The sequence below is a fragment of the Takifugu rubripes genome, chromosome 22 (genome assembly GCF_901000725.2).
Source record: "Takifugu rubripes chromosome 22, fTakRub1.2, whole genome shotgun sequence".
NCBI lineage: Eukaryota > Metazoa > Chordata > Actinopteri > Tetraodontiformes > Tetraodontidae > Takifugu > Takifugu rubripes.
In genome coordinates, this window is record NC_042306.1 from 6744790 (window position 1) to 6758043 (window position 13254).

Genomic DNA, 13254 nt, shown 5'->3' on the forward strand with positions numbered 1-13254 from the left:
AAAACAATAGCACAAAATGTATGAAAACAGTACAGCATTAAATGGTTGTCATTAATTCTGTTTACCATTTTTTCTGGCTTCTAATCAACTTAAACTATAATAGTTTTTTATAATCTCAAACTAATTCCTGATTGCAGCAATGTAATGTATATTTAATCACGATATATCACTTTATATAATTAGGAAATTCAGCTGTCATTGAAATACAATCATAATGTTTGATTCACATCCACGAGTGAGTAAAAATATGGAGAACAACAAAATAGTAAAACAACATTTTGGAGTTATGAAAATTTGCAGGACAATAAAGAGCAAACAGTCAGAGGATATAGAAAAATTGGTGGATACTACTCTAATGATCCTGTCCGAGCGATGTCGGCGACGAATGCGGTTCAGGCCCTCCAGGAAGCGGATGAAGTTGTCCAGCAAGACCCAGTCCCCAGATCCGCCCATTGCAGTACCCACTGCCTCTCCATAAATATCCCAGTGCCCTTCACCATCTGCCATTCGCCTTGCTCCCCCAGCAGGCAGAAGCAAGAACCGAGTCCTCCAAAACTTTAGAGAGTCTATCAAACTATAGAGAGAGAAAGGAGTGAAGTATCTAAGATTGGCAATAAAACATATTACAACTGTGTCTACCTAAAGTCCTCAGACCCAGCAGAGCAGATGTACTGGTCCAGATAGTTCCACTTGTATTCTTCCAGCCGTTCGTGACCAAACTCCACCCAACAGGACACAAATTGACCCTCTGAGTGTGATGGACAAAGGCTGTAACTGTACTGGATCTGAGCAGTCTCACACGGGTACCTTAGACGTTAAAAAGATCAAGGACTATGTTAATAATGTGCTCTAAAAGCACATGCAAAGCATGTCCTGTGTGTATATCATATACTCACTTTGGCAAATAGCGAGTTACACTGATTATTTTGTCTTTGAGGCAAACTTTATGGAAGGTACGGCCCATGCTGAGCCAATAAACATTCTCCTTCTCTTCTGCTCGACGCAGGGAAACCAAGCCTAAAAGCATTCAAGGAGATAGAACACATATGTATATATGGTATATTTGTGACCACCACGTATAACAGAAAAACCACTGTACTTTTTTCCCTCAACTACTTCAAAAGGCACATCTTACATAAATATTACTTAAATATTCTCTATTTAAAAATAGAGAAGCAATGTGCCCTTGCTCTATACACCAAAAAAAGTGTAATATTTATGAACCTCTGGAGTAAAGAGGGCTGCTGCCAAGAGGTGTGGACACAGATGGCTGAGGCTTCCTGTTATGAGTCTGAACAATGATTTGATACCCCTGCATCAGTCTCTGACAGATAAACTCCTCAAACACTTCGGAAGCTGTTCTTACAGTTGCTTCTTCTTCCCGCCTAAAAAAAAAGTAGAAATATATTAATCTTTAGCCAACTTGATATATGTTCACTGGCCATTTAAAAATTAAATTGCTAGTAAAAGGTCGGACCGTCTTTTGCCTTCCGAACTGCCTTAATTCTTCGTGGCATACTTTCAACAAGGTGTTGCACAGAGATTGTCTATATGGACATGATCGCATCACACCGCTGTTGCAAATTTGTTGGCTTCACATCTATGATGTGAATCTCCCATTCCACCGCATCCCAGAGGTGCTTTATGGGACTGAAATCTGGTGACTGTGGAGGCCTTTAGAGTACAGTGAACTCATTGTGTTATTTCAGAAATAAGTTTGAGATATTATGAGCTTTGTGAAATGGTACATTACCATGGGTGCACTGTGGTCATAAAGTGTTTGACATGGTCAGCAACAATGCTCAGGTAGGCATTTAAACAACACTCAATTGGTACTTGGGGGCTTGGTAGAAATGTGCAAATTGTAGCCTCACTTTACTGTTCTGAGCTGACAGGAGTGGCAACCGGTGTGGCCTTCTGCTGCTGTAGCCCATGTTATTCATGGTTTGATGTGTTGTGTGTTCGGAGATGTTATTCTGCATTTCTTGATTGTACCAAGTTATTGTTGCCTTTCTATTTTTTCCAACCAGTCTGCCCATTCTACATTTTTGTCAACAAAACTGCCACTCAATGGATTTTCAGAACCATGCTCTGTAAACCTGTAAAATAGTTGTGTATGAATATACCAGTAGATCAGCAGTTTCTGAAATACTCAGAGCAGCCTGTCTGGCTTCCCCATTTCTTCCTCATTCTGATTCTCAGTTTGAATTATTCAAGTTGTTTTGACCACATCTTCAATTAAACAGGTGTACCTAATAATGTATTCGATGAGTGTATGTTGTTCAGGTGGTCATGTCAACAATATTTTTCAACAGTTTATAAATGTTCAAACAATACAGCATTTTGTCTACCTGTCCAGGTCACTGTGTGGTAGCAGGTCATAGCAGCCTTCAGTATAATCATTCTGAAGGGTTTGGCGATCTGGAAAATAGTCCGTGGTGAGGGGCAGACAAGCTGGTGTCGTCAAAGACTTCCAATCCACCCCCACTGTACAACAAAAGCTGGGCACTGTCAAGGGTGCAAACAGCAGGAGGGCTTCAGGATCAAACACACGCATGAATCCAAGCATGCATCCAAGTATACACAAATTCGACAGCAAATGGTAGATACAATGGATTGAGAAACACAAAAATAGGGAAGGCACAGAGACGTAATGAAGGGAAAACATAAAGATGTTAAAGACAATACAGAGAGAATAGAAGAAAGGGGAGAAAAATTAGGTATTACAATTTAGAAGCCTGAAGGAATCACCACATTAAACATGCAGATTTTTTTAAATCTGAAACAGCCTGATAAGAAACAGTCATAGGCACATGCAAAAATTGTCTTTAGTATTTATAGATATGTACACCATATTCACTGGATGGTATTAAAAAGATAGATCAGACTGATTCAAATTTGTAGCATGATGCAAAAACAATTCTTCCTTTAATGTAAGGTGTTTCATCATGAAATAACAAAAAATAGAAGTCAGCAGAAAGGGAAAAGTAGAAAGACTTGGTGTAATCTTATACATATGACTTTATGAATGCAGAATTTTCTATTTGCACACACTGAAGACAGAAAGAGAAAATTGCCTGTCAACACTCAATATTCCTGTGCAGATTCAAAAGCTCCTCCTTGATTCAATGACATACCTATTCTGCCAAAATCAGCCTGTCCCTGAGGTACAGCTACAGTACAATGTTCATGAATGCAATTTTGTTCCAAGTCTATTTAAATGAAGCACTTACTTGGGTCAGCACTGCTGAGGGGACAGTCATCAAATAAGGAGGCACAGTGGGTTGGAAGTCCTGTACAGGTTTCATACAATCCCAAATGAAAAAGAAATCCATCAAGCATACAATTAATAAATTAAGACCATTGAAATTCAATGAGATTGTAGTTTTGGCATTGTAGTTTAGATTGATGTGTTATATAAAGTGTGGTCAGAACATTTTCAGACTACATTCTTACAACAAAAAGAAAGAATTCTAACCTCATAGCAAGGCGAAAACACTGCACTTACATAAATGCTTGGAAATAAATGCTTGTTTTGAGGCCCTTGAAATTCTCTTGATCATCTGTGAGTTGTTTCTAGACCTCGACTAGTCCACTTGTGGTAAATTCAATAGATTTGAGATCATTTGGTCTACATCATTCTTAAATGGAAAGGGTTTGGAAGAACAAATGTAAAACCTCTTCCCAGAGCTGGCCATCACACCAAATAGAAAAATCTATTAAATTGAAAGTCCCTTCTCATCTCGGGTTTGTTATGAAGGTGAAATTCTAAATGTCAATCACATTTTCATTATTGTCTTTCAAATGCACAGCCCAAATATTGAACTTAACTACATCTACTACATAGTTCATAAGTTCATATTCAATAGCCCCTTTCAGACAAGCACTATAATCATAACCATATATGAAACAATAATAATGATGCATCAGTTTAACCTGTTTTTATGCAAACTGCATAGAAAGATGGAAGGCAGAGTCCATTAAAGACAATGCATTTAGGAATGGCACTGCAGTTTTTTATATAAAAATTACACACACACACACACACACACACACACACACACATATATATTGCTCAAAAAAATTAGAATAACATTTTTTAATCAGAGTGTAGCAACCTATCAGTCAAACGTCTGGGATACTGATCTGGTCAGTTAAGAAGCAGAGGGGGTTGTTAATCAGTTTCTGCTGCTTTGTTGTTAATGAAATCAACAGCAGGTGCATCAGAGGGGAAAAAATGAGACAGCCCCCAAAACAGCAATGGCTTTCCAGGTTGAGGCCACTGATATTTTTTCCTTCCTCATCTCTTTTGGCTGATTTTTTACTGACTGACTTTCTACTGCTGTAGTTATTATTGGCTTGGATCAACATCTCTGTTGATAGCATGGTGCAGTACCTGGACGCTACAGAGGTTGCACAAGTAGTCCAACTCCTCCAGGATGGCCGTACTGTTGCAAGAAGGTTTGCTGTGTCCCCCAGCACAGTCTTAAGAGCATGGAGGAGATTCCATGAGACAGGTAGTTACTCCAGGAGAGCTGGACAGGGCCCTAGAAGGTCCTTAAACCCTCAGTAGGATTGGTATCTGCTCCTTTGTGCAAGGAGGAACAGGATGAGCACTGCCAGAGCCCTACAAAATGACCTCCAGCAGGCCACTGGTGTGAATGTTTCTGACCAAACAATCAGAAACAGGCTCCATGAGGGTGGCCTGAGGGCCCGACGTCCTGTAGTGGGCCCTGTGCTCACTGCCCGGCACCGTAGAGCTCGATTGGCATTTGCCATAGACCACCAGAATTGGCAACTACGCCACTGGCGCCCTGTGCTCTTCACCAATGAGAGCAGGTTCAACCTGAGCACATGCGACAGACGTGAAAGGGTCTGGAGATGCCGTAGAGAACGTTATGCTGCCTGCAACATCATTCAGCATGACTAGTTTGATGGTGGGTCAGTGATGGCCTGGGGAGGCATATCCCTGGAAGGAACGCACAGACCTCTACAGGTTGGATAATGGCACCCTGAGTGCTATTAGGTATCAGGATGAAATCCTTGGACCCATTGTCAGAACCTACGCTGGTGCAGTGGTTCCTCCTGGTCCACGACAATGCCCAACTTCATGTGCCTAGAGTATGCAGGCAGTTCCTGGAGGATGAAGGAATTGATACCATTGACTGGCCTCAACGTTCACCTGACCTAAACCCAATAGAACACCTCTGGGACATTATGTTTAGGTCCATCTGGCGGCGCCAGGTTGATCCTCAGACTGTCCAGGAGCTCAGTGATGCCCTGGTCCAGATCTGGGAGGAGATCCCTCAGGACACCATTCATCGTCTCATTAAGAGCATGCCCCAACGTTGTCAGGCATGTGTACAAGCACGTAGGGGCCACACAAACTATTGAGAATCATTTGCTACATTTGCTACTATTGAGAATCAGTTGCTACAATGACATTTTGGCAAAATGGACCAGTCTGCTGCATCATTTTTTCACTTTCATTTTTGGGGTGTCTTTGATTTCCCCCATCTATAGGGTGATCACTTTCATTTCTATCAAATTCTGTGGCATTATTTTGTTACTAATACATCACCTACTTTTTTTTAATCAGGAAACATATTTAAGATAATTTTTCCCCCGTTTAGATCTGATGTGTTTTCGAAGTGTTCTTCTAATTTTTTTGAGCATGTATATGTGTCTGTGAGTGTGTGTGTGTGTGTGTGTGTGTGTGTGTGTGAGATTTGACTACCGGTAAATCTTTTTAATGTTTTTGAGCCTACGAAAATGCAAGCATCCTTATGGAATGGTTACAAATTTTATATGGAAAATATTTTCAAAACTCAAAACTACAACTTAATATTTACAACTCTAATCGCATCAGCAGGCATCTTACCACCATTACTCTCTGGATTTGCAGTCAATTCTTCCATCAATCCCCCAACATAAAGGCCAGTTTCTCCCACTTGTCCTGAGAGTGTTTTTCTAGATTTAAAAGATAAATAAAGGAATCCATCCTATTCTTATAAAATGAGCTTACAATAAGTCAACAAAAAAACTTGTTGAATTGGTGTCTGACCTTCCAGTGGCCTCAGGACAGACGAGTTCCAACAGCTCAGCTGAGCTATGTGCAGGATTTGTCTGTTGGCCTTGCAGGTCAGCCATGTTCTGTCTCATCTGATGATGGATTTGAATTGCCTCTCCAGAGGGACCTGCAGAAAATGTAGGGGTTGAAGAAGTGGGGTGGATAGATGTAATTATTATCAGAGCACTTCCTAGTTTTATTTGATCCTCAAAAATTGGAAATTGTAATTTGGGCCCTCATGGCACCCCCATGTTTACTACAGTTTTGGTAAAAACCTGCAATGCTGTCCCATAAACGCATTGTCTTTAATGGACTCCGCCTTCCATCTTTTTATGCAGTTTGCACAACAACAGGTTAAATCATGATGCATGATTATTATTGTTTCCTAATGTTAGGTTTAAACTGTTAGGTTTAAACATATAGCAATGCTGTAAACGCTTATTAACACTCCACTTATTATCAATGAACTTAGTCCATTTTGGCCAAAATATGGCATAATTAACAATGGGTAATCTGGATGTGAGCCAGAGAGCATTGCTGAACAACCTGCAAAATAGTTCATTGTCCAACCATGATGTACTTGCTATGGTGGAGTGATTGTCATGTTGCTATGCTGACGCTAGGTAATGTCAAAATGTAAAATACACACATTATAGAGAAATGGAATAGTCAGTTTGCATAATATGCACAATATGTTCCATTTAAAGGGCAACAAGAAGCCATGATGCTGGGCTGATTTTTTTCGTGTCACCTTTTTCATTTTTTTTCAATTGTTCCACTGATTTTGCCTGAATTTTTTTTTGTTCTTTTGTTTTTTGTTTCAAAGGTTTTCTCAAGGGTAGTCCTTTACTGCTTATTAGTTGTTTCTTGTGTCTGTTAATTTCTTCAATTCTTAACAGGTTTATTCATCTTAGACCCCCAGATGAGTCCCAAGAACACTGAAACATTGCCCGGCCACCATTCAACACGGTTTTTGGGGGCTTGCATGTAGCCACGAATTCAGACCAGTATTTGACATTAAAAATTATCTTGTTTTGGTTGTGACTTCTGTGCAGGCTAGACAAGGTCATCCACTGTGAATCTGTTCAGGGTAAGTCTGAGAGCCAACTGTGGCTCCCATTTGAGTGAGTTCTTATTTGGTCAGCTCTTGGTTGATATGTATGCATTATGACTTGGCTGTGGGTCATATCTTGGAAATAGTGTGGACCACTCAAGTGTCATTATTCCACATGGTATGTTGACCCAAATAAGAATGTACAGTTGTGGGCCATATTTGGGCAATGGCCTGTTTGGTGTGTTTTTGGTTGACATCTGGAATTGTGATTTGGCAAAGAGGAGTGGAACCAAGTGTCATCATTTCATGTAGTACGTGGGCCTTCTATTTCTCCTGATTATCTTTGAGATGTTTCTGTGTCTTACTAAGAGGTAAACTGCAGTGAAATAAATTGATTCGACATGATTTGGAAAGTGAGGGAAAGTAGAGTAGTTTCATGGATAATGTGAGAAGGATCAACTGGGGTAAACTGGGAAACTTTATGTGAGCGTGTTTGTGAAGAGAACAGAATAACAATGTGTGATATCTGCTTGGGTTAGAGCTCTCAAGGCTGTGCATCTCTGCGCAGGCTGAGGGCCGCTTCGATATAGTCAAAATATGTGCAATGTGACTGAGTTGATGCAAACTCTGTAACCATGGAAACGCCTTTTACTGTGTCTTGTGCTGAGTTTAATAAAAGAACCAACTCTGGCGGGGGGTGAGACTCTCTCCGGGACAGCGCAACAGCAGACGTGTCTGTAACGGAGTGGAGCCCCCCTTGTACAAGGTTGAAAAGCAACGTTGGCTTCTGGTCTCAATTTGTGGTGAACTTGGTTCGTGCGCCTGTCTGAGTACACTTCTCAAGATTTCGACGTCAAAAGACACACACACTTGTCCAGAACAGCTGTCAGTGCCAATCAGGTTTTTAAAAAAAAACAAAAAAAACAGAAAACACAAGGAGGTCAGAAGAACATCCTACAAAACTCTGAGATGCCTTCATCATTCTTAAATATCCAAACAAACTGAGCAATAGTGAGAACTACGGTAGTCCTGAAAAATGCATGACTAAGAACCCAATGGTCACTGGCTAAGGCTGTACACAAGAAAGCTGTTGAGAGGTTTAAACATTACTATTTTTTCGGATTTATTGCTCCAGTGATAAGGCTACTACAGAAGTGAGTAATTCCTGAATAATGTCCAAGTAATTTTCTTTGAAAATAAATTTATGTTAGCAACTAATGTGTCTGTACAAGTCTTAAATTCCTGACACCAGTGGAGGATGCAGAGACAACAGTGGTGCAGTGCTTTTATCCAGTGGTTTTATCCTCTGCTGAGCTACCATGATTGATAAAAAGCTGTGTCATATCACTACCCAAGCTATAGGTAAATAAACAATGGGTGAAATTTAGCGAGCATGACGTGCTTCATGTATCGTCATCCATTAAAGATCGCGTAGCCACACATTTGGTTTGTTTGACTGAAAAAATGGAGTAAAGTGCTTCAGAGATCAGTCTCTGAAGGACTTACATCCTCATATTGCAGGTGAACCGCATTTTTGAAGAAATGCCACAACAACACTTTCACAGAACAGAAATGACCAGGGTCAACCTGAAAGAACATGCTATTTTCGTCCATTGTGAAAGGGGCTAAACGCCGGGTTCACTCTGGATCCTCCCCCACTCCTCCCTGGAGTCGTGCCAGGTGCCAGCCTGCCTCAAAACTTCAATCATCATCCCTGTCCCCAAGAAGCCACGGATCACTGGGCTTAACGACTACAGACCTGTGGCGTTCACCTCTGTAGTCATGAAGTCCTTAGAGCGCCTGATCCTGCCACACCTCAAGTCCATCACCACCCCCCTCCTGGATCCACTGCAGTTCGCCTACAGAGCTAACAGATCTGTGGATGACGCGGTCAACCTGGCCCTTCACTCCATCTTGCAGCACCTGGACTCCCCGGGAACCTACGCGAGGATCCTGTTCGTGGACTTCAGCTCTGCGTTCAACACCATCCGCCCAGCTCTGCAACAGGACAAGCTGTCCCAGCTTAGTGTGCCTGACTCCCTCTGCAGGTGGATCACTCACTTCCTGACAGATCGGAGGCAGTATGTGCGGCTCGGACTCTATCACCATCAGCACTGGATCACCCCAGGGCTGTGTACTTTCCCCCCTGCTCTTCTCCCTGTACACAAACTGCTGCACCTCAAGCCACCAGTCTGTCAAGCTGATCAAGTTTGCAGATGACACCACCCTCATCGGGCTCATCTTCAATGGCGACGAGACTGCCTACAGGAGGGAGGTGGCTCGACTGGTGTCCTGGTGCGGACACAAAAACCTGAAGCTGAACGCTCAGAAAACAGTGGAGATCGTTGTGGACTTCAGGAAAGTCACAGCCCCTTTGCCCCCCCTTGCCCTCATGGACTCCCCCATCACCATTGTGGACTCCTTCCGCTTCCTGGGTAGCACCATCACCCGGGACCTTAAGTGGGAGCCAACCATCAGCTCCCTCATCAAGAAGGCCCAGCAAAGGATGTTCTTCCTACCGCAGCTGAGGAAGCTCAAACTGCCTCCCAGGATGTTGGCGCAGTTTTATACGGCCATCATCGAGTCCATCCTCACCTCCTCCATCACCGTGTGGTATGCTGGCGCCACCGTCAGGGACAGACTGAGGCTGCAGTGCGTCGTGCGCGCTGCCGAGAAAGTGATCGGCTGCAGGCTTCCATCCATCCAGGACCTGTATATCTCCAGGACCCGGAGGTGTGCAGGTCGGATCACGGCCGACCCTTCCCACCCTGGTCACGGACTGTTTTCCCCCCTCCCCTCAGGCAGGAGACTACGGTCCATTCGGACCAAAACCTCCCGCTACATGAACAGCTTCTTCCCCTCTGCCATCAGGCTGCTGAACACCAAGTGACTTATCACTTAAGCACCATGTACAGCAGCCAGTCGGACCCATGAACAATACACTACTTTTGCATTGACCTGCACTGTGGACTTCTAACCTTAACTTAACTGCTGCTCTTGCACATTATAGGAATACACATTACCTATTCCTTACTATTTATATATATATATGTCTTATTTTATTTATCTTATTCTAGTGTTTATTGTCTCCTCTATGTTGTCTTGTGTAATACTGTGTACTACATGAACAATGGCAATAAGTAAATCTGAATCTGAATCTGAATCTGAATCTGAATCTGGATGTGGAAGCGCTGACAATAGCTGCAAAGCGCCAAGAAGCAAAGGCATTTCGTTTCGGCACCCATGTTAACAGATTGTGTAGTTCATAACAGATGTGCCAGGCAGCGATTGTTTCGGCGTCTGATCTCCTTAAACAAAGGCCTTAATATTGTATTTTCTCTCTTAAGAATCCTTTTATGTCTTTGAAACATCCTGTATTTCCCAAAGTTCAAATTCCTTTTAAAGTGTTTAAAGGCACTGATGAATCTGCTATATCATGGAGCCTGTATTTTGACTGTCATGGCTTAAATACTAAGGCGTATCAAAATGCTAATAACAGTAAAATAAACAAAATTAAGTCTATTAAACATCACTTTGTTTCCAACAAATCTGTCTTTCCTCACCTATGGGGAAGGTGTGCATCCAACGCCGGCGGTTGGAGGTTAGCTTCATAGGCATCCTTGATGGGGTGAAAGGATTGATGAGTGCTCTTTGGGGGGTGTAGCATCCAGGACGGATGTGCCTTGGGGACTCAGCACTCCCCACTGTAAATCTTCCTGGTGCACTGGAGTCCCTCTGTGACTCCATCTTCTCTAACATTTCTGCCAGAACAAAATAAAAAATTAGCAGGTAAAAACTAACACGAGACACAACCGATCAATTCCCGGTGAAGTTGTAAAGGCCTCACCTCTGGTGCTCGTGTATCCCAAGGAACTGCTAACTTCATACTGGGCTGAAGGTAGACGGGGAATGAGCAGCACATTGGACACGGAGCCTAAACTATCATTTGATGTTACACTTTTATGCTCTTCAGGACCTTCAAACCGAACAGGGGGGGATACCCCTATGCATGCAGTCACTTCCAGGGAGCCCAAACTTTTTCTTCCACCTATCTCTTTGTCTCGCCCTAACCTGAATGAAACAAAATTTGATTTTTACAAAAAATGTTTTTTTACAAGATCCAGAGTAAGGCCAGGGTTTGGGTTTGGCCAGAAAGAACTGACATCTATTACAGAGCAGTTTGATACCTAAAATTAGGAGTCCTCTTAAATCGTGATGGACCAGGTAATCTGAACACCTGGATATCATGGGCATCGTAGTCCACCTGTATAGGCAGACTGCTTTCAGTGTCCTTTGGAGAACAGAGAGCTGAATGTTTTGTGAAGGGGAGGGTTTGGAGAACAGAGGAAAGAAAAAGTATGTTAACATTTGGGGATTTTACGGTTTTCTGCATTCATTTGTCTTAAATTGTCATCGATTGCCACACTAGTCAAGTACTTATGTGAGCCATGTCTCCTCAAAAAGAGCATTTAGAGGATCGGCAATCAAGATATGTTTTATTTATATAAAATTGAAAATGGTTATAAAGTGAATTCAAAGTGTTTACAGTTAGAAAAATGATTTACAACTGGAACTACAACTGGGACTGTGTCTACTCTACCAATGGACGTCCAGTCAAACTGAACCCAACATCAGGACCCATAAGCGAGGCAAAGAGCTATATCTGATAGCTATATCTGATGTAGCTATCGCAATCCTTTCAGCAAACCAGACGTGATTACCGGTAACTGTTTTTTTCATGGTACTAACATAACATTTCCAATGCTGATATTTGTTACATTATTGGAAAAACTCGGGATAATTGTGGCCACTTTGAATATATATTATTTTAAAAATGAATATAATATTACTATGTTAAATGAGGTGGACGATACTTACTGTGGTCCTTGTTGAATCTGGACTTCTCTGTAGTGAGCTACAAGAAAAGACATAAAAATAAAAGCTTGAAATATAAAACAACAGGGTAACAAGGACACACACATATATCTATGCACGTATATATGTAAAGAGAGAGACTGATAGTCCAGCACCTTGAGTCCAGCCACTGTGATTCGAGGGGTGAAGGAGCTACAAGAGGTTTGACTTTTGGAGGTATAGAAGCTGCAGGTATGACCAAACAATACACGTAAGATTAAAACAAATCTGTGCATACGTCACACATGTAATTTATATGATCATCCTAGATAAATATTTCTAAATGCCTTGCCTGTGGTTGATCCAGTGAGGAAGGTGATAATCATCTCCTACATGAGAGTCCACACCCATCATCCTGTTGTGCAGCTATAAAGAAGTATCACAACAAGATCAACATTGATCTTTTACAAATAAACCAAATTGTTTCGAGGACAGGACAGTTTTAAAATGATGTAAACTAGCAGTCACAAAAAGTTGTTCAGAGAATGCTATAATGGACTTTTTTTTTACTAAAATCCCAGAAATATATAAAAATGCAAATTAAAATGAATGCAAAAAAATAAATCAAAATTTTATGTGAAAGTAAAGTGAGCGTTGCTACACATGCCTGCAGTAATTTACCTTGAATAATGGTACTGCATGTAGAGGCTGTTCCCCCATACACACCAAGTCCACCCCGATACCTACAAAGGTAAAAGTAGCAAACTGTCCTTCATCGTGTACATTGTGAATTTAAATGAAACTCGTTTTTACTGCCACATACCATTATCAATCATACGCTGTTTGGTAAGAATCATGAGCTGGCGGTCAACTTCAAACACTCCAACCCCAGGTGTGATGACCACCGACATCTGGCCAGTGCGGTCAAAGTTACGGTTGATGTAATGCTTGTCAAACACTGTAGAAGAAGACAGTTATAACTGCCAGTCACTCAATTCTATATACACACACACACATACAGTATATACACACATATATATATATAAAATGGACTTCCCAAAATATATACACACACACACACACACACACACACATATATAATACATGTATGCACTGTACATTACATACATATACATATTTATTTTTTCACTTATATTTACCATTGAAGGAAAGATTAATGGCTTCCAGATAGTTTCCTTGAGCTGCAGTAGAGTTATAACCAACCGGGCCACCATCTGTCATTGAAGTAAATGGACAAAAAACAGTGAAAAATACA

At 41.6% G+C, this 13254-nt stretch overlaps 1 protein-coding gene across 7 annotated transcripts in view; it reads right to left on the reverse strand.

The window, feature by feature from the left end:
• Positions 1-13254, reverse strand: part of depdc5 (DEP domain containing 5, GATOR1 subcomplex subunit) — a 30467-nt gene that overhangs the window by 13812 nt on the left and 3401 nt on the right. For 5 of the 7 annotated variants that reach the window (XM_029831211.1, XM_029831210.1, XM_029831214.1 and 2 more), the window contains 17 exons: positions 13139-13213; positions 12802-12936; positions 12660-12721; positions 12331-12404; positions 12155-12224; positions 12003-12039; positions 11312-11432; positions 10972-11195; positions 10688-10885; positions 6065-6197; positions 5882-5970; positions 3234-3293; positions 2352-2535; positions 1225-1385; positions 897-1017; positions 640-807; positions 352-574 (listed from right to left, as the gene is read on the reverse strand). In XM_029831211.1, the coding sequence (XP_029687071.1) occupies positions 352-574; positions 640-807; positions 897-1017; positions 1225-1385; positions 2352-2535; positions 3234-3293; positions 5882-5970; positions 6065-6197; positions 10688-10885; positions 10972-11195; positions 11312-11432; positions 12003-12039; positions 12155-12224; positions 12331-12404; positions 12660-12721; positions 12802-12936; positions 13139-13213 (2135 nt within the window). The remainder of the gene's footprint in view (positions 1-351; positions 575-639; positions 808-896; positions 1018-1224; positions 1386-2351; positions 2536-3233; positions 3294-5881; positions 5971-6064; positions 6198-10687; positions 10886-10971; positions 11196-11311; positions 11433-12002; positions 12040-12154; positions 12225-12330; positions 12405-12659; positions 12722-12801; positions 12937-13138; positions 13214-13254) is intronic. The other 2 variants (XM_029831212.1, XM_011616322.2) reach the window with 2 other exon arrangements.